This window comes from Bubalus bubalis, chromosome 23, assembly GCF_019923935.1.
Source record: "Bubalus bubalis isolate 160015118507 breed Murrah chromosome 23, NDDB_SH_1, whole genome shotgun sequence".
NCBI classification, from domain to species: domain Eukaryota; kingdom Metazoa; phylum Chordata; class Mammalia; order Artiodactyla; family Bovidae; genus Bubalus; species Bubalus bubalis.
The window spans coordinates 24465062-24485340 of NC_059179.1; the positions used below are offsets into that span (position 1 = coordinate 24465062).

Below are 20279 nucleotides of genomic sequence, written 5' to 3' on the forward strand. Positions count from 1 at the left end.
AAAAAAAAAAAGGGGGGGGGGAGGAGGCCAGTAAACCCTAGGTATCAGGGTCCTTAGGAACATATTATTCTGCATGAACCCTGAAAGGGTTCTCTCTTGCCCACAGAATAAGTCCAAAATCCTTAACGCCACAACCCAAGGCCTTTTCCCTCCACCCCCGTCCCCCACACTAGCCACACCCCAGCCTCATCAGATACACACAGCCTCTAGGTACTCACTGCACCATTATTATTTAATGACAAGTCAGCTGGTCATTCTACCAAGGACAATAGGGTGCTATGACAGAGTCTGATCAGACCTGGGAAGATTAGGAAAGGAGGTGGTTTTAGGAGAGTCTCTTTGAAGCTGATTTCTGAGAGACAGCTAAGAACTGACTGGTCAAGGGACTTCCCTCATGGTGCAGTACCTAAGACTCCACACTCCCAATGCTGGGACCAAGGTTTGATCCCTGGTCAGGGAACTAGTTGCATGTTGCAACTAAGACCCGGTGCAGCAAAATAAATAATAAAAATACATAAATATTTAAAAAATAAAATGATGAGTTAAAAAAAAAAAAAAGAATTGACTGGTCAAGGTGAGGGTCGGGGGACCAAGTATGGTGGCTCTAGGAGCTGCCAGAGGCTGGGTGTGGTATGGTCTAACAGGGCCATACCCTGAATTGAGCCTGGAAGGAGCAGAATAAGCTGAAGGGTGTGGAAAGGCTTCTTAGAAGAGTGGGCAGGAGTTTGGCCCGAGGGGTGTGCAGGATTCGGGCAGGCGGGAGGAGGTGGGCATCCCCAGGAGGATGACTGTGCAGGCAGGGGTGAGGGGAGCTGTGAGCTGGTCGTTCAGGAGGGGTGAGAGCCTGCTGCTGGACAGTGAGGGACGAGGGTCAGGGGTGGTCAGTTTCCTGCCAGCACAGATGCCACACCTTTCAGCTTGGGTATCTGGACCGCCGCTGACCCGGCCCAGTCCAGTAGAGTGGTGGGGGGATGTAGGGTAAGGCCAGGCAAAGCCCTGCTTTGGGGCCCCTCATTCAGCATGGAGAGAAGACACTGGGGTGATCCTTTAATACAGACAGACAGATGAGGTCAAAGTAGGGCTGGGGGACAGGGCCAGTCCTGGAACTTGGGCTAGAGCCAAGGGAAGAAAGACGGAAACGCTGGGCGACAGGAGTGTGAGGAACTGCTGATAAGGAGGCTCCGGAGCAGTGGCCAGCCAGCGGGGGCCTGTGCCTCCCCAGCCTCCCTGCACTGGCGCTGCTTCAGGTGCAGTGACCTGACCCAGCAGCTCCCCTGTGCCAGCCCTGCTGGGCCTCCATGAGTGTGGCCACTGGGAACCTCATGATGGTCCTCACAAGGGCAGATCTCACTCATGATGGTCCTCACAAGGGCAGATCTCATTCCTATGTTCCTGAGGAGGAGACCGAGAGTCAGGGAGTCCACGTGGCCTGCCCGCGTGGGAAAGACCTTGCTAGAAAGGAAGTTCCATGCAGGCGGAGATTTTAGTCTGTTTTGTTGACCGCTGTGTGCTCAGATCCTAGAAGAGGGCCTGGCACTCAGTGAGTATTTGTTCAAATGAATAAATGAATAAGGCTCTGGTGTGCGGCCCTAATAGGACATAATAGAGGGGCAAGAAAAGCACGTGTGGCCTTAGGTTGCGTGACAGAGGTATAGTGCTCAGGAAGAGGGACGTGATCGTTTACTTCTTCTCTGAGCTGCTCAGGTAGTGATTCAAGTGTGGCATGGAGCACAGCGGCCTTTCCGGATGCCAAACCCACAGCCGGGCAAGAGGGGACAAGACCTGATCTTAGCAGGTAAGACACACTGCGCAACTCCCAGCTGTTCCTTCCAGAGCCTGCGGTTTTCCAAGAGTCTCTAACAGATTGCATCCCCCAGACCAGGCAGGGAAAAACAAAAGAAAGAAAATTAACATTCAAAGAGCAACTACCACGTGTCAGGCACTGTCGTAGGACCCTCCAATCATCCAACAGGCAGGGAGCCTTTTGGTGTATGCCCAGGTGGTACAGGCATGAGCCAGACACAGCGCCTGCCCCCACAAGCATACATCTAGTGAGGTAGACCCCGTACCATCCTGGAGGTACCCATCACTGCTTCCATTTATGGTGGGGACACTGAGGCTCCCGGGGGTGAAGCCACAACCAAAGTAAGTGGCAGAATAAAGGTCGGTGCTCAGACACAGCCTGGGCCGACTTATCCTTATCGTGTTCAAGTTTTCATTTAACACACATGGTATGTGCTGCTTTGTTCCCCAGGAGAGACGGGTAGAAGGAAAGAAAAACGGAGGAAGAAGAGAGAGAGAGACAGAGAGATGGGGGTGAGTAGAGAAAGATGCAGACAGAGACAGAGAGGGAGGGAGAGGCAGAGACAAAGAGAGACAGAGATGGAAAGAGAGAGAGAGAAGGAGAGAAAGGCAGAGACAAAGAAACACACAGAGAGATGGAGAGGGACAGGGAAACTGAGAGGCAGAGACAGAGAAATGGAACGCAGGCATGTGCAGAGAGCAAGGGCCCCTGGTGGCAGGGAGGCAGGAGGGGTCAGGAGGGAGCACTAATGGGCCAGGATGGGTAGGAGGGAAGCGTTCCCAGCGACCCAGGCTGTGTGCAGAGTTGCTGCCAGTGTGACCTCCCTGACAGCAGAGGGAGGGGGCCAGGGCAGGCGCCCTCCCACTCGGGCGCAGAGCAGCCGCCTGGCTCCCCCAGCGGCAGCGGTGAACACAGGGGCTCTTCATACCGACAGAGACCGGCATTCTCAGGGCAGAGGACGCGTGGGCTGGAAGGGCCTCAGACAAAGAGGCCTTTCGGGCAAACCACTGCGGCATCTTTATTTAACAGAGAGCCCTGAGGGGAGCCGCATTGAGGGCTCGTCCTGATTTCAGGCTGACAAGAGGCTCTTGGCTCAGAGCAGCTTCCATCAGAGACGCCGCCAAGCCCAGCTCCGGCCAAGATCATTTGGCAGGAGCTCTGGGTGCTGAGCAGTCAGTCCCCAAGGCCTGGGCTGGTGATGACAACCAGAGCGGGGAACCCCCAAACCTAGCTCTTCTCACAGGAGCCGGTAGGGGCCAATCTGTGAGCACCTCAGGGGCATCACCCCTGGCAGACCTAAAATGCTGTCATTGGGCATTCAGCATGCACACCGTGATGAGGTGGTTAAGTCAGGGACTCAGGGCTAGGCAGACCTGAGTTTGAGTCCTAGCTCTTCTGTTCACAGGCTATCTGATACTGAATGCCTTGCTTGCCCTCTCCGGGCTCAGTACAATGGATCTCATAGGGTACCTGCCTATTAGGAGGTTAAATGAGATCGTGGATACGAGGAGCCTAGCACAGTGCTTGGCACTGAATTAACAGTAAAATTTAGGGACTTCCCTGGTGGTCCTGGCTTCCCTGGTGGCTCAGACAGTAAAGAATCTGCCTGCAATGCAGTTCAGTTCAGTTCAGTTCAGTTGCTCAGTCATGTCCAACTCATTGCAACCCCACAGACTGCATGCAGCACTCCAGGCTTCCCTGTCCGTCACTAACTCCCAGAGCTTACTCAAATTCATGTCCGTTGAGTCAGTGATGCCATCCAACCATCTCATCCTCTGTCATCCCCTTCTCCTCCCACCTTCAATCTTTCCCAGCATTAAGGGCTTTTCCAATGAGTAAGTTCTTCACATCAGGTGGCCAAAGTATTGGAGTTTCAGCTTCAGCATCAGTCCTTCCATTGAATATTCAGGACTGATTTCCTTTAGGATGGACTGGTTGGATCTCCTTGCAGTCCAAGGGACTCTGAAGAGTCTTCTCCAACACCACAGTTCAAACGCAGCAATTCTTCAGCACTCAGCTTTCTTTATGGGTTCTGTCCCTAGGTTGGGAAGATCTCCTGGAGAAGGGAACGGCAACCTACTCCAGTATTCTCGCCTGGAGAATTTCATCAACAGAGGAGCCTGGTGGGCAATAGCCTATGGGGTCGCAAAGAGTCGGACACGACTGAGCGACCACAGTTTTACTTTCACTGGTGGTCCAGTGGTTAACAATCTGACTTGTAATGCAAGGGACAGAGGTTTGATCCCTGGTCCAGGAACTAAGATCCCATTTTGCCCCTACTCCCACCCTTGGGGCTGCTTCTAACCTGCTCAGATTATTCCTCTTAGATCAGCATCTCGGAAGCTGGGAGTTCACCAATTGCATAAATCAGAGTATTTCAAATGCATGAGTTCTCTTTTTGAAGGATCTAAGCAGCAAATTCTTTTGAAATGGAAATAGCACTTAATTCGCAATTGCTGTTTAAGCCATTTCACAAGTGATCCTATTAAATTGGGGCCTCGGGGACATGTCACCCTCCTTGGAGGCTTCCTCTGCCTGCGTGTGATCTCTGCATCTTGTTGTCAGATACTGGCTGGATTCCCTCATGCTGGTTAGTGAAGACACAAAGACAGCAGATGGGGCCTTCGAGGGGCTCTTGCTCTGAAGAAGACGGACACACAGAAATTACCCGCTATGGAGGGTGGGTGTGCAGTGCAGAGCCTGCACGGAGTACTCAGGGTGGTCAGCTTTCCCTGGGGAGTGGGGAGGCTTCTGGGAGGGGGGCCTGGGAGCTGAATGCGTGCCTAGGAAAGAGGCCATCACAGACCAAGGGGTGGAGGAGACCTAGGGGAGTCTGGCTAGCTACGGATGGCCGCGCTTCTGCGGACTGGGCTGCAAGGCAGGGGGCCCATGGAACCAACCACAGAGGACCTGGCTGAGCCACTCAGCGGTTCTTATGGGCAATGAGGCTCCTCAGAAGACCTCTCAGTGGAAAATGGACACTATCAGCTTGATCCCAGGCTGGAAATGTTTGGTTTTTTTTTTTTCCCTGGGTCTGTCTGGACCAGAGGAGATGAAGAGATGCTGCCAGCTGGGTTTCCTCCGAGCACCAGACCTCTCAGGAGGCATGAATGTGTCAGTCCTGGCTCTGCCTCAGTCTCCGCCCGTCAACACTGCTGGCCCGGGCCTGCCTTAGCATAAAGGACACAGGAACAAAGTAACCCTCCCTGTGTCCAGGACTGAGCTCGCCAGGCGCTGCTTTTGAGAAGACTGTTTCTGTTGCAACATGAATCTTTTTCTTTATTAACACCAGAGATAATGATGGGCCATGGTGGGAAACTCTCACAGTGGGAAGGGGAATGGCTGGAGCTAAGAACCTCCAAGTAATAGCCTCAGTTTTTGAATCTGGAAAGTGGGGCTAAAAATGAATGTGTCTGGGAAATGCAGAGGGTTGGGAGGGGAGGCGTTTTCTTTACTCCAACAGGGCTGATCGCCTTGTTGGGCTTGGAGTCCTTCCCTCAGTCAAATTCCAGCCAAGCTGTCATCCCTCCAACAATGGAAGTCCTTGATTTTGAAACCAAGTTGATGGTGGACTGCAGGATAATAGAAGGGAACTCAGCTTTTGGGGTAACAAAAAATTCTAGTTGCATTCACCAGGAAATGGAGGCTTGTATAAACAGTGATACATGGCAGAGGGTGGGCTGACTCTTCTCAAACACTCTTTCTCACTGTCCACCCCTTGGGATATTTATTTTATCCCATAGACAAACACTGCAAACATGTATTTCACACACAGGAATGGGGTACATGGAGTCATTTATGGGCTAGATTGTTCATCTGAGCCCCCAAAGTATAGCTCACGCTTGTTAGTGAGATGAAAGTCTTCAAATTGTTAAGGCCACAGAACTATTAAATATTAACCGCATAACCATTCTGCCCATTAAATTAATTTATGGGGTAACAGAAAAGCCTTTGGAACCCCTCTTGATAGACAGCGGCCCTCAAGAGCCACATAAAACAATCAGCCGACTGGCGCTTGGTAAATTTTCCGTGACGCTCATCCAATCTGCTTCATATATGTTTAAAATTAACACTGAGATCTGGGCTGTGAAACTGCCATCAGGTGGAGGTACTGGCTGGCCAGCGAAGGCAGGGAGCCCTAAGTCTAGGGGAGTCCACTGCACGGTCAGACTTTACATATCTGAGTCCTGGCAGAGGAGCTGGCTATGCTGTGCACAAAGCCAGCTTCACAATCTCGGGCGCATTTGAATCCCCAGCAAATCCCAGACTCGGAGCCCATGCTCTCTAGCAGGTCCAAGGAAGATTCTGGCCAGCCAAGCAGAGCTGCCTAGGCAGGTAGTGGAAATCAAACTTTAGAGGTTCTGAGTAGCATGTCCAAGGACAGGTGGAAGCAAGACAGGGCTGGCCATGGAGTGGACCGCACATGGCTCTGACTGTCCAGCCGGCTGCGGGGTCAGTGATGCCAAGTGAAAGGCTGGACCCTGAGTGGCACAGACCGGACAACTGCGTGGCAGGGCTGTGACCTGCGAAGCCGGAGGGCAGTGACCACGGACTGCAGCTGGACTTATCACTAATAATCATTCCAAGGTCATTCCAAGGTCTCAGACAATCGGACCACAGATCCCAGCTTTCAAGTTCAGCAGAATTAAAGGTCACTTCTGCACTGCCCCACCCCCCTCTGCCATTCTCAGAGTAAATGACCGTCTCCAAGCCGCCTGGCGGCCTGGTGAACCCGTGACATTGCTCTTGTTGCCTGGCTCTGAGCAGTTCACATCTATGCTAATTAGGTTAGGGGCCGCCCTCTCCTCTTGCAGACCCCAGTTAATGGTTTCCTAGCCACCAGTAGCACCAATGGGATCCCAGAGTCCTCATCCTGACTTAGGAGTCCTGTTCAAAGCCTGATCCCAGGAGATAAGATGTTATCACTTTCTTGCTCCAGACAACCCAGGAGATGGCATTTCCACGGAGCCCAACTGCAAATGCCCCGGGCTCCACCGTCTCAGGGAGGCCGAGGCTGATGTAAACCATAGGTCCCAGTGGCAAAAGGCTTCCTCCTGCCCTGTGCCCTTCCTCAAATAGCTCTGCCCATTTGTTTAACTGCTTGAGACAGGAATAAAGAGAAATAAAAGCGCAGGCTGCAGCCATCAATTTAACTGGAATTGGCGATTGCCCTTAAAAGAGAAAAATGGATATTGATCTGAAGAAGAGAAACTTCTAGCTTAAGGAAGTTCATCATCAGGGCATCCTTTTACCTTAAGGCAGAAAAAGCGACTGAGCATAATTTGCACAGCCACAAAATTCAAACTTAGGATAAGGAAGAATATTTGGCAGTGCTTGCTTCTCCGTCGTCTTGGGAACACAGTTACTAAATTGGGCAACTAGGTTCTTATTTAAATATTTTATTATTGACAAGTACTCCAAATTACAAAATATTTATGCAGAAAGGAGCCTTATGGTAACAACTCCATGTAGGGACAGAACATTTCAGAAGTTACAAACACTGTGAGATACATTCTCCTGCTCAACCCCTTCATGAACCCCATGAGACAGTTATTTTTACCCCCCATCTTACAGATCAGGAAACGAGCTCAGAGAGGTATAGCAACTTGCCAGGGTCACACAGCTAGTCAGTGGGGCACTGGGATCCAACCCCAGCTCTTCTCACTCTAATACCAGCACTCACAACAAAACATTATCCTCCACTTGCTTCTCCTCAAGATTCTTGAGTCAGACTCCACAATAGTTTTCACTTAACTAGGAAATTCCATCTCCATTAAAAGCCAGTAGTGCCCGGTGATAACACTGAATTGCTTGGGTCTTGTAATCATAATAACAAGAAGCCAGCCTCCATCAAATGCTTCCTCTGTGCGGACACTCTGCGCGGCTGCCTTGTGCCGTCTGGTCACTGCATCCTCACGGCTACACTTGGCGAGGTACCAGTCTCCTTGCCGTTGGACAAGTGTGGAAACCGAGGCTCCGGGAAGTTCAGTAAGTTGCCCGAGTTCACACAGCCAGCAGGCATTCAAACCCAGGTGGTCTGGCCATCTAGAGGCCATGTTCCAAGGCCACCGAAGTGGCAGCCTCGCGTCCTCACTGCAGGGGTCCCAGGCTCTGGACAAAGTAGAAAGACAAATGGCTTCTGCTTCACGACCCTGCGGTCACTGCCTGTCTGTTTTGGGGCTTTGGCTGTTCTAATATACGTACATACGTGTGTGTGTCTATGTGGTGAGTGTTTTCATCTATAAACATGTGTACATGAGCGTCTGTATCTACCAAGACTTCTGTGTATAAACAATATGCATTTCAGATGATACTGAACCCGAGACTGATTCCAAAATGTCCCAAAGAGAATTCAAAGAAAGAGTTTTCCTGTATCCAGCAAGATGCCACACACGAAATCCTTTCAGCGGAGGTCCCTGCACAGAGCTCCCAAGCTGGTGGAAGTTATTTAAAGGAGTGTTTTGTAAACACAGACGCATACTGAAAGGAGTAGAGCCCACAGCCCTTGCGCCCCAGAGGCAGTCTAGTCCTGGGGTGACCCCTCCCTGAGGGACACCCACACCCACCCCTCTGGCCAGGAAACACTGGGCCTCAGGATGCACTTGCTAAACCGCAGCAGAGAGTTTTGAATGGACAACCCTCTTTTTTAGATGCACAGAATCTCTGGCAGGTGGACCACCCCTCCCCAGCCTCAGACGCCCTCTTACCCGGCAGTACTCATCGATGGGTTTCAGCCTCTTCACAGCTACATCCCGGATGTGGCTCCTCCGGAAGAGGATTTTGCCTGGAAGAAGAGAAGCTCATGAGCTGGGTGATTCTGGGTGAAGCTGCCATAGGAACCTGGGACCCCACGTTCCCTCTCCCTCAGCTTCTCAGCATCTTAGCTGGCCACCAAACACCCCCACCTCTGCCCGCTGCCAAGGAAACAAGAGAGGAGTGGTCACCTCTCCCTGGGGGCAGGAGGCGCCCCAGGCTGAGGGTCCAGGACCTCTGGGGTAGGTGAGGAGCCCCAGAGGCTGCCATCTTGACCAAATCACCTTGTCTGGGTCTAATGGCAGGATCCATGCCCCGATGTGGGTGCGGCTCTCAAGTGACCTCACGAATAAATGCAAAGGGTGGCCCAACCCACACGCTATGCTTTGTTTTCAGGCCCATCCCTCCTTGAGAAATCTGCCTTCGTCCCTGCCAGCCGGGCAGGAATTCCTATTCTTAGCTTAGGTGGGTGGCTATTTCCAGGGCAGGCACAGGCCAGTACAAGGAAGAGTGGCTACCCCAGCCCAATGGACCCCTCAGCTGGGCTGGTAGATCCCTCTACAAGTATGGGCAAGGCTTCTGGGAAATGCCAGCTCCCAAACCTTCTCTATTGGTTACACTTAGAATCTGAACTCCTCGGTCTGATGTGTAGTGGCCATCAATGTCCAGGTCAGTGCTTCCTTTTTAGAAGACTTCCTTGATTGCCGAGCTGAGAGTAATTACCCTTTTTCCAGAATACCTACACATTTTGTCCAGTCCTAAGACACATACCACATTCTGCCGTGTACTGCTGACATTCGTGAGCCCCCTCTACCAGGGGCCTGTCTGACTCATCTTAGGGCCCGAAGAGTCCAGCATGTGGTGAGGGGCTCTCCTCATGGCTTTAACAGGCATCTGTTGTCCCAAGACCACCCAGTTCCCCTCTGGAGACCCTCCTTCCTCCATTTCTAACCGTGTGGTTCAAGTGGAGCTGACAACACCCCTGTCAACAATGGTAGGCATCTGACCCAGTCTAGCTACCCAGAGTCACAGTGATTGGCTCAGAGACGGGCAAGAGGACAGGATCTGGACCAACGAGGGTCGGCCCTGAGACCTCTGCTGGTGCCCTCTTCCTCCCAATGTTTGCCCCCACACTTGCTAAGCTGGCAGGATGAAAGTCTGGAGCTCCTAGTGACCATCTCTATCCTTGCCAGAGATGGAAACAAACCAAGAGAAAGGATCTGAGCCTGGGACAGAGCTGGTGCTCACTAATTTTTCCTTTTCTTTCCTCTTTTTCTCGGCTGTACCATGTGTCTTATGGGGTCTTTGTTCTCCAACCAAGGATTGAACCTGTGCCCTCAGCAGTGAAAGCGTGGAGTCCTAGCCACTGGACCACCAGAGAATTCCTTCAGTAAATGTTTCCTGAATGACTAAAAAGCAGAGCCAAGAGATGAAGGGCAGACCCATTTGACATCATTTGAGCTGCTGGATACAGCTGTTCCTGAACCCAGGGTCTACCTGGGACTTTTCCCTTATATAAAACAATACAATTTTTTAACATTGAAACTTGTTGGAGATGTGTTTTAATCACTTTCATCTCATTTAGGAGTCCTACATGAGATGATTCCCATTGCAAGTAAAGAAATATGTAGACTGCAGGTTAAGATACTTAAGCTTCCTCCACTGTCATCCATTGGTCACTACGTCGTGTCTGACTCTTTTGTGACCTCACGGACTGCAGCCCACCAGGCTCCTCTGTCCATGGGACTTCCCAAGCAAGAACACTGCAGTAGTTATCATTTCCTCCTCCAGGGGAATCTTGACGATCCAGGGATCGATCCCACATCTCCTGCTTGGCAGGCAGGTTCTTCACCACTGAGTCACCAAGCATGAGCATTGTGTTGGTCTAGGCTGTCTCCCCAGAAGTAGACCCAGAGGTGAGGAAGTGAATGCAAGTTGTTTGGGAATTGATCTTGGGAATTAAGGCAGGTCAGACAAGGAAGCGTCACCCTGCCAGTTAATCACCCGATGGCGGCAACTCAGGTCTGTTGAGGAACTCGAGGCGCGTGTAGAACGCACTACAGAGGAATCCTCGACGAGGGCGAGGAGACTGGGGTGTTTACCACCAACGCCCTGCTTGTCTGAGCTTCTGAGAGCACTGCTTCACAGGCGCTCCTGGCCGAGGATGTTCCCATGGCTAGAACAAAGCTCCCAGTTGTCCCCGTGAGCAGACTCTGGCAGGCAGGGCGGGATGGAAAGGGGTCCTGGGGGCCCTGGAAGCAGCTGCTACAGTGCTCCCTGACTTCCCTGTCACCACAGGTACTGGTCTCCAGCCCTTTTCCAGCCAGACTGCCGAGTACCTAACTCATTAAGTCGCGTGTGACTTCTTGCTCATTTGTGTCCCTCACCCCTCCACGCTCAGCATCAACCGGAGGCCCTCCAGCGGCTGCTTCCTCCTCTTTCACCACACATGCACTGAGCACAAGCCTGTGCATACAGCAGGCATCCAATAGGCACTTGTTGATCCACGCACCTCCCTCCGTCTCTGATGCTCCCTCAAGCTCCCCTTCCTCCCTTTCTCACGGACGCCTGGTAGAGGGGCCGCGTCCTGGGCAGAGAGGTGACACTGTGCAGACTGGACGGTGTCATCAAGATAAATGGGCTCCTCCACGTGCTCCTTTTGAAAGGAGATACAATGTGATTTATCAGGACATGAGAGTCTACCGTCTTTCCTCGGGAGATGTCACAGAGTTGGTATTCCTGGCCTCTTTGTCTCCTCCCCTCTTTTTAGCTGCCTGTCAATCTGTTGCCTGAGGGCCATAGGAGTACACCTGTGCAGCCAGAGGGGATGGTGTGTGAGATAAACGCGCGGTGGGAGGAGACCCGCTCTCCAGACCTATGAAATGACAGGCAGCCCTGGGCAGGGTTCTGGGCCTTCTACCCGAGCAGGTTAGCTGTCAGGAGCTGGAAGCCACCCAGGCTCAGTGACCCCAGCAGCCCAACGGTATCCCACAAGAACCTGGAGCACTTGCTGGGAGGTAGAGCACCTGGAGGGGTGGGGACCGGAGTTGGCGGCGGGCTGGCCCCCAGACCTGGCTCTCTCCTGTGCTTCTTTCAAAGGAGGAAAAAGTAACTGATCCACCCTCCAAAAATAGCACTCCTGCTCTTTCTCATCCTATCACAGGACAAAAAAGAAGCAGAGAGATGGGAAGACAAACTAGGTCCCTCTTCTAGGCCTCCATCTCAGGGCTGGCCAAGCCTATGACTGGGTTTGGTATTCCTGAGATATACAGATACAGATATAGATATAGACATAGATACATCAGATAGGACCTGATCCAGTTGCCGAGACAGAACCAGCAAAAAAAAAAAAAAAAATAGTTAAGGGACAATTAAGGCCTCCAGACGTGCAGAAATTTAGAAGAGAGGGCTGGGGTAGCCGAAACAAGAACGGGGCTGGGAGGGCTCCTCACCCTACCTTGCCCCTCAAGCCCACCCTCTGCAGTCATGCCTCCAGGCTGGACACCTCCCATCTCCCTCCCAAGGCTTGTGGGTCTGTTGCTCAGGTATAAAGTCAGAGGAGAATTTCTGTACAAGCCATTTCCCAGTTGAGTTTTTGGACTCCCAAAAGGGCTTCCCTCCTTCTCACTGAAATCCTGACTGGAGCACTGACTTCTTTTCTCGGGGCCTTGGCACAGGCTGCCGGGAGTGAGGGAGGGGAGGGGGAGGGAGGGCAGATCTGGAAGGGACTCTACGGTCTTGACTTCTCTGTTAGGAATCCAAACCACACTTGGAAGGCCAAACTGGTGACCATATTAAAAGGGAGAGAAAGAGAAAGGAGGAGGAGGAACATCCCCATTAAGGAAGTCGGGTTCACGGGGCATTAAAGGCCTCTTGTAAATGTCATTCAGACCGTTTACGGCAAGGCCAGGAGAGGCCCCTGCCAGAGCCTTCAAAGCCAGGCAGATGCAGCCCCAGAAATATGATAAGCATCGTAAGGAAGATTACACCCAGGACCTGAGACAGACCTCAGGATTAACTCATTCCTGAAAGCAGAGAAGAGAGCTGTTGAGCCCAACAGGGTCTGAGCCTGTGAGCAGAGGCCCCTCTTCCTGCCACTCTGGGCTGGGCTGAGAGGGTGAGGGGCACTCAGCTGGAGTCCTGGGCTCAAGTCATGCCCGAGCGGCAGGCTGGCTGTGTGCACAGGCCCCTCCACACCAGGGCCTGTGCATTCTCATCTGGAGACTGAAGGGCCGGGCCTTGGTGGCTGCTCCCTTCACAGTCCTAAGATGCATGTTGGGGTGGGGTCGTTGAGGGGTCAGAAGAGGAGTGAGGGATAATAGGAGCTAGGTGGTTACTCCTGCCAAGCACAGGCTAAGAGTTTCCCATTGGGTTCTTTGACCTAATCCTCACCACTTTAATTTATTTTAAAATTTTTCTTGTAAGGTTTTTTTTTGATATGGACCAGTTTTTTTTAAGTCTTTATTGAATCTGTTACAATATTGCTTCTGTTTTATGTTGGTGTTTTGTTTTGTTTTTTTTTTGACTGCGAGGAATATGGGATCTTAGCTGCCTGACCAGGGATCGAACCCATACCTGCTGCATTGGAAGATGAAGTCTGAACCACTGGACCACCAGGGGAGTCCCCGTACCACGACTTTATTAAAGCAACTGCTTTTTCTATCCCCACTCTGCCCAGGAGGCAAGGGTGGCTCAGAGAGGTTGAAGAACGTGTCCTAAGTCACACAGCTATTAAGTAGCTGAGTTGGGATTTCAACCTGGGGTTTTGGAGCTAAGATAGTGAGAGCAAGAGAGAAGGCAACAAATCTCCAAAGAATTCTTTGGGCTCAGATCATGTAAGGCGGTGAGAGCCACTGAGGATGTTCTCACGTGTGTGATGGGAATGTGATTCACATCTCCTCCACACCAGGTGCTGGGCTGGCGATCTGGGGAGCAGCTGCCTTGGGGGCTGAGTGCGAATGAAGCAAGCAATGAAACAAGCACCAACTGTGGAGGATGCCCTGCGCTACGGGAGTCTCTGCTGACCAGACACAAGTGAATGAGTGAGTGGGTAAGAGTGAGCAAGGGAATGAGCAAAAGGACCAATGGACCAACGAGGCAGGGAAGGAGAGGTGACCCTAGTGGACTTGGGGAGGAAGAGCTCCCCGAAATGGCAAACCTCCCTGTCCTTTAAAGAGCCCTTAATGCCCCACCCCCATCCCCAGCCTGGCTGAGCAGGTGCCAGCCCAGTGGGAACAGGGGGATGCTCACCCTCATAAGCAGGAGGGCATCACATGGGGGAGGCTGGCTCTGCCTGACCCCCCACCCCCCTGCAATCTGGCCTGACCTTCTCACCATGAGTGTCCACTCTGGGCAGGGACACCCAGGTGGGCATTGACTCAGGAGGTCCCTGCATTTAGGTGGCAGAGTGTTTCTCCCTCCCACACAGGATACCAGGCACTTAATGAAGCATCTTAGTGGCATTTGAGGGGTCTTAGTAGTTCGCATTTGCTTTTAAAGAATTAATTATTTCAAGGAGAGAGATGAGGACATGGCTCCTTCTCACTGGTCGGGAGAAGTGGTTAAAGAAAGGACTGAAACTTCTGAGAGCTGTTAACCCCAAGTTCCTCCTTGTGAAGTGTGGTAACCACAGGGATTCCTTGAGCAGGAGTTGGGGGTTCAGGCACATAGGAAGAGCAGAAACACCAGACACGGCACCCATGGTGGAGGATCCCCCACCCCAACCATGGGGAGCCTGCGGGAAAACTCCACGAACCAGGCATGTGTTCTGACAAATGGGCAAGTACCCGCTGCACAGGGGTAATGAGAGGGTACTGGCTACAGGGGAAATAGGAGAGGGCTGGCCTCGTGTGGTCTGTCCAGGCTGATCTATTCTTGGCAGCCTCTCCTCTTCAAAATCCACAGCATATATGCATGCATGAATATATCCTCTTATAACTCCCTCTTCCTTGCTATTTTTGTCATCTGAAATGCCATCCATCTACCCATCCCTCCTTCCAATCATCCATCCATCCATCACTGTCTTGATGGAGAGCCTGCTCCACTGATAACAGATGGGGGAGGCCCTGCTCTCAAGGTGTTTAGCTTCTAGGAGGGGAGGGGATGTGTATGGAAGGGATATAGTCTCTGATTTCCATGGAGACTGAGGAGGAGAAGAGCCAGCCACACAAAGCTCCAGGGCAAGAGGGCTCAGGAAGAGGCAGACACAGAGCAAAGATGGAAGATGGAAAAGAAGCCATGAGGAGTCTTACAAGCCACAGAAAAGAGTCCGGTTTTCTTCTAAGTGCCATTGGGCCTGCTGACCCAAATCCCTCCCTATATAAGGCTCAATTTCTATCATCTAAGGCCTTCTTCAGGAAGCCTTTCTTGAATGCCTGCCTCGCCCTCCTTTACCAGCCTGCTGGACCACTGGCAGTCACCCCACTCTTGCCCTCCCCTCCTGCTGTCATGGGGAATTTGCGAGGGAACTACCATCCTCAGGGGACCCCCTCACCTTCCCAGGGGTCCCTGATGCACAGGCCAGCTCCCCGCAGCCACCCTGCCCTCCGAGGACACAGGTGCTCCCAACCCTCTCTCTTCAGTGCAACCCAGAGAACTGAGGCATCAGAGGGACTCGCTTAAATTAGAGGGAGACCACAGGAGGCCCCAAGGTTCACACACCACAGGACACAGAGTCCTCATTTTCCACGAACATCACTCCTGCCTGTCTAATTGGATCTGAGGACAAAAAGGAAAGGAGAGTGACTCAGGCTCCCAGGGCTGCCAAAGCAAATGACCACAAACAACAGAAATGTGTTCTATCCCAGTTCTGAGGCCAGAAGTCTGAAATAAAAGTGTCAGCAGGGCTGCGCTCCCCTTGAAGGCTCTAGAGAACAATCCTTCCTCGACTCTCCCAGCTTCTGGGGCCCTAGGTGTTCCTTGGTTTGTAGCAGCATCACTCCAGTCTGTGCCTCAGCCTATGTCTCAAACCTCCCTCTGCCTTTCTCTTGTAAGGATACCTGTCTTTCGGTTTCAGTTCAGTTCAGTTCAGTCGCTCAGTTGTGCCCGACTCTTTGCGACCCCATGAATCGAAGCATGCCAGACCTCCCTGTCCATCACCAACTCCTGGAGTCTACCCAAACCCATGTCCATCGAGTCGGTGATGCCATGCAGCCATCTCATTCTCTGTCGTCCCCTTCTCCTCCTGCTCCCAATCCTTCCCAGCATTAGGGTCTTTTCCAACGAGTCAACTCTTCGCATGAGGTGGCCAAAGTATTGGAGCTTCAGCTTCAACATCAGTCCTTCCAATGAACACCCAGGACTTATCTCCTTTAGGATTTAGTGCCCATCTTAAATTCAGGATGACCTCATGTCAGGATCCTCAATTTAATTACATCTGCAAAGACCCATTTCCCAACTAAGGTCATGTTCACAGGTTCCAGGGGTTAGGATGTGAACATATCTTTTGAGAGCTACTCTTCAACCCACTTACAAGGCTTATGAGAGAGTCCACAGGGCTGACCAGACACTTTAGAGAGTCTTGATCCCTACTTGGATTGTAATCATCCTGAGGTCAGGCATGACTTTCTCTACTCCCTTTAGCCCTGGCAATACTTGGCATGGAGCTGGGTGTAATGAATGTGGGTGTTGCCTGATACCCTTAGGAGGGATGGGGCAGTGTCTGGAGAGAGGGGGGTCAAGGGTCTCTGGAACCTAAAATGGGAGAGACAAACTGCTAGTGTCTGCAAGCTAAGTGAATGGGGGACAGGGGTCCTCTCTGGCTCTGTGGGCTGGTGTGGCACCTTGGGGAGAAGCGACAAATTTCCCAAAGCAATTAGAGGAAAGAAGATGTGAGGGTTACTAGAGGGACTCCCCACCCTACCTAAAATGCCATGTATGAACGTTTGTGCCCCTCAAAATTCATGTTGAAACCCTAATGCCCACCGTGATGGTAATTAGGAGGTAGGGCCTGTGGGAGGTGACGAGGTCATGAGGGTGGAGTGTTCATGAACAGGATTAGTGCCCTTATAAAGGGGGCCCTGAAGAGCTAGCCCTTCTGACATGTGAGATGCAGAGAGAAGTCTGCAGCCTGGAAGAGGGCCCTCACCTGACCATGCTGGAACCCTGATCTCAGACTTCCAGCCTCTAGAACTATGAGAAATCAATTTCTGTTGTTTACAAGCCACCCAGGCTGTGGTATTTTGTGATAACAGCCTGAACAGATAAGACAGGGTGACGAGGCACAGGCAATGCCTATGGAGAGGAAAAGGGAATAATTAATCTTCTACTCCCCCAGCTCTTTGCAGGCTCACGACCTGGCGTGGGTCCGTGGGTGAAGTGGGTCAGGCCAGAAAACGAACCCTGTGTCCGACTGCCCGGCTTGGGTGCCTTGCACAGCTGTGGTGCTGACAGATTGATGAAGACAGATGCTCTTAAATAAAAAGCCTTGGGCGGAGGAGGACCAAGAGAACCTAATGCCTGAACCTGCTCAGGGCTCTTCCTTCACCACGAAAAACAACAAAAAACACCCCTCCTTCATTTTCATGCCTTCGATTTCAAAGGGGCTGATACTACTAAGCCCCAACTCCAGGAGTAACCCCAGGGGGCAGGGACCCAGACTGCTCCAGGGAGAATCAGCCTGGGACTTCATTAATCATTCAGACCTGAGTACAAAGAGGCATCAGCTTTTCACTGGACAACAGGCTCTGGTTAGGGGAAAGAACACAGAGGCCCTGAAGGAAGGGCACACAACACGTGGAGGGGAAGAGAATGGAGAAACAAGCTCCCCAGGTTTCTGCAAGCTGATCCTGCCCTCGATGCTCAGCTGTTTGCTGACTGCAGCGGAAAGGCAGGCCCCTGCTTGTCTCTCCAGAGCTGTCCCTGAAGCCGGTATGCTGTCTCTGACCTGCTGCAGTCTGGGGACAGCTGGCCACCAGCTCACACCTGCTCTCAGCCTCTGATGTGGCCGAGATGACAGCCCCACTCTCTGTGGCCTTCTGCCTGGCTCAGTCTGCACTCTGCCCCCAAGCCTGCTTTTTACATGCTTCACCTGGCCTTGCTTGCCCTTGACCCAGACCAGTAGAGACAAAGGGCCCTGTGGGCTGGGGGAAGGCTGGGGTGAAGCCCAGATGCTGAGGCTGGATGCAGTAAGCACACACAAGTTCTGCAAGGACCTGGTCCCACTGAGGAAGGTCCACAGCCCAGGGAATCCTGACTCCATGCCCTGAGTTCTGGCTCCCACGAATCTTTCTCTTCTAAATCCATGCCAAGATCCCACCTTGGCTTAAAGTCTAGCATGGTAAGCATTTGTGGGTTTTGGCTGTCCGAATTTGTGCCTGTTTTCTTTGGAGGAATAACTTCTCCTTCATTCTCAGTCTGTGTGATTTTAGGAAGGCTCATCCTACCCTAAACTCCTGGAGTTACCAATTAGTATAGTCCAGCCACAGGCATGTGATCCAAGTTGGTCGAGTGAGAATCAGAATGGGACTTTGGTAGAACCACCAGAAAGAGAAGTGCTCCTTCTACAGGGGCTGCTAACTCATCAACTGTAAGTCCCAAATCGCTAGGAAGCATCTTTGCACTTCCCCATCACCATTTGGGGAAAGCCTGAGAATGAAGTCACCAGATTAGAAAGCAAAGCTGAGAGCTAGAGAGACCCAGCCATGCCTGAAGCCATTACCCCTGAGGTTTTCAGTTAGGTGAGTCAATAAATTTCCACTTTTTTCTTAAACCAGATGGAGATGGGTCTAGTCCTTGTCACCAGGAGGCTCCTTTTGCAGGTGGGTCCAAAAGTTCATGTCAGTTTTTCTGTAACATCTTATGAAAAAACCTCCATGAATTTTTGGCCAACCCAATACATCTAGTTCTTTACATCATTTCAATACATCTAGCTCACACAACATTTACTGTTGTGTGATATGAGACAAGTCATAACCTAATTGAATCTCAGTCTCCTCAAACTGCAAAAGGGGCACAGTAATGTCTAACTCAAAGGATTATCATGAGGAACCAATGAACAAGTGTATTAAAGCATTTAACGTGGAGCCCAGCCCATAATAAATGTTGAAGGAATGGGATCTCTTATGAGCCTACAAGTCCAGGTCAAGTAGGTGTGGGGTGGGGTGGGGTGGGGTGGGGTGGGGCGGGGCTGGGGCACCACCTGGCCCGGCCCACCACCTCACTGGGCACGTGGGGTCCAGCACTACAGCGTTCCTTGTGCACCCTTCCACCTGGTTTCCCCACCCAAGGCCGAACGCTAACTCCCTTCAGCCTGTAGAAGCTTTCCTGATTCAAACCCTGCCCCCTAAACACACCGTGTTTCCCCCATGGCTCCCGTTTCTCCTCTTCCTCCATCCACCCGATTCAGAGAGCAGAGAGCGTGATACAATGGAGGTAGGATTACTCTCTCCATCCGCCCACCTTGGGCACTCTGGGATGACTCACACAGGTGCGGCTGCCCCTCAGCACTCTCCGCCCCCGGTTCCACACACTCAGGGAAACAGAGTTACAAACTCCACTGGGGTTTTGTCACCGAGAAAAACCTTAACCCTCCTGCAGCCGCAGCACGCTTACAGTAAGAACCGGCATGCCGAGGAGGGAACAGTAAGAACCGGCACGCCGAGGAGGGAACAGCCATCTCCCAAGTTCTGGCGCGGAGGCGCCCACTCCCAGTGCAGTCCAGGCTGAAGGGAACAAAATCACTCCTCCACCCTCAGTGGGGCTGGGGGCGGGGGGTGGTTTCTGGGTGTCTGCCAGAAAGCAAGCACCAAGTCCTGGAGAATCAGAGGTTTTAACCTGACTTTACTGAACCAAATGGAATTCAAGGTTTTTTGAATAGTTTTATAGAGTTATGGGGCCAGAACAACTTTCTTCTTTATTTTCTATAAGAAAGCGCTTTTTGGGAAGGGAAATATAAGGGTTGCAAGGAGTTGGACACGACTGAAGCAACTTAGTATGCACACATAATATACATACAGCAAAGTGCATATGCATGTATAAAACTCAATGAATTTCACAAACTGAACCCACCAATATAACCAGAACCTAGGCCAAGAAATGGAGAACTTCATGGCACAGGAACAGATTTCAAGTGGGGTTTTTTTGGTATTTCGGGACTGGCATGGATGTTAGACCTCTGGACTGGCATGGATGTTAGACCTCTGGACTAACAGGGTGGGTCATATCTGTTGCAGAGAGGGGACATTAACACATTTATTGACTTTAGTGATATTTAATTTTATTTAAAAATATATGCTTTATCATTTAATTCAAGTTGCAACAAATTTAAATGCACAGTGAATGTAGATCCCTGATATGAGGGAAGTGTGAAATGTGAACATGTTTGATTTGTTAATTGGCGTTAATTAGACAAGGAATAAATTACCTACAAGCTTAGCTATGGGAAGAACAGTGGAGAGAGAAACAAAGCCTTTGAATTTGCTGACTTGGAGAATACCCAGGGTAGTCTTTAGCCCTGACATAGGCTGGAGATATTTCATGAGCTATAAGGTCTTATTTTATTTATTTATTTGACAGTGCCAGGTCTTAATTGTGGCATATGGGATCTTTAGTTGGTGGCATGTGGGTTCAGGCTCCCTGCATTGGGAGCTTGGAGTTTTAACCACTGGACTGCCAGGGACGTCCCTGTAAGAACTTAGTTTAGAGAAGCCCAGGTCTTATGAATTGCCTGTAAGGTAGCCGGCATCTCAGGATTTCCGACAGATAACAGCTCAGAGAAGGATGT

At 51.4% G+C, this 20279-nt stretch overlaps 1 protein-coding gene across 4 annotated transcripts in view; it reads right to left on the bottom strand.

The window, feature by feature from the left end:
• Nucleotides 1–20279, bottom strand: part of SH3PXD2A (SH3 and PX domains 2A) — a 247911-nt gene that overhangs the window by 113786 nt on the left and 113846 nt on the right. For all 4 annotated transcript variants that reach the window (XM_006067746.4, XM_006067744.4, XM_006067745.4 and 1 more), the window contains one exon: nt 8512–8588. In XM_006067746.4, the coding sequence (XP_006067808.1) occupies nt 8512–8588 (77 nt within the window). The remainder of the gene's footprint in view (nt 1–8511; nt 8589–20279) is intronic.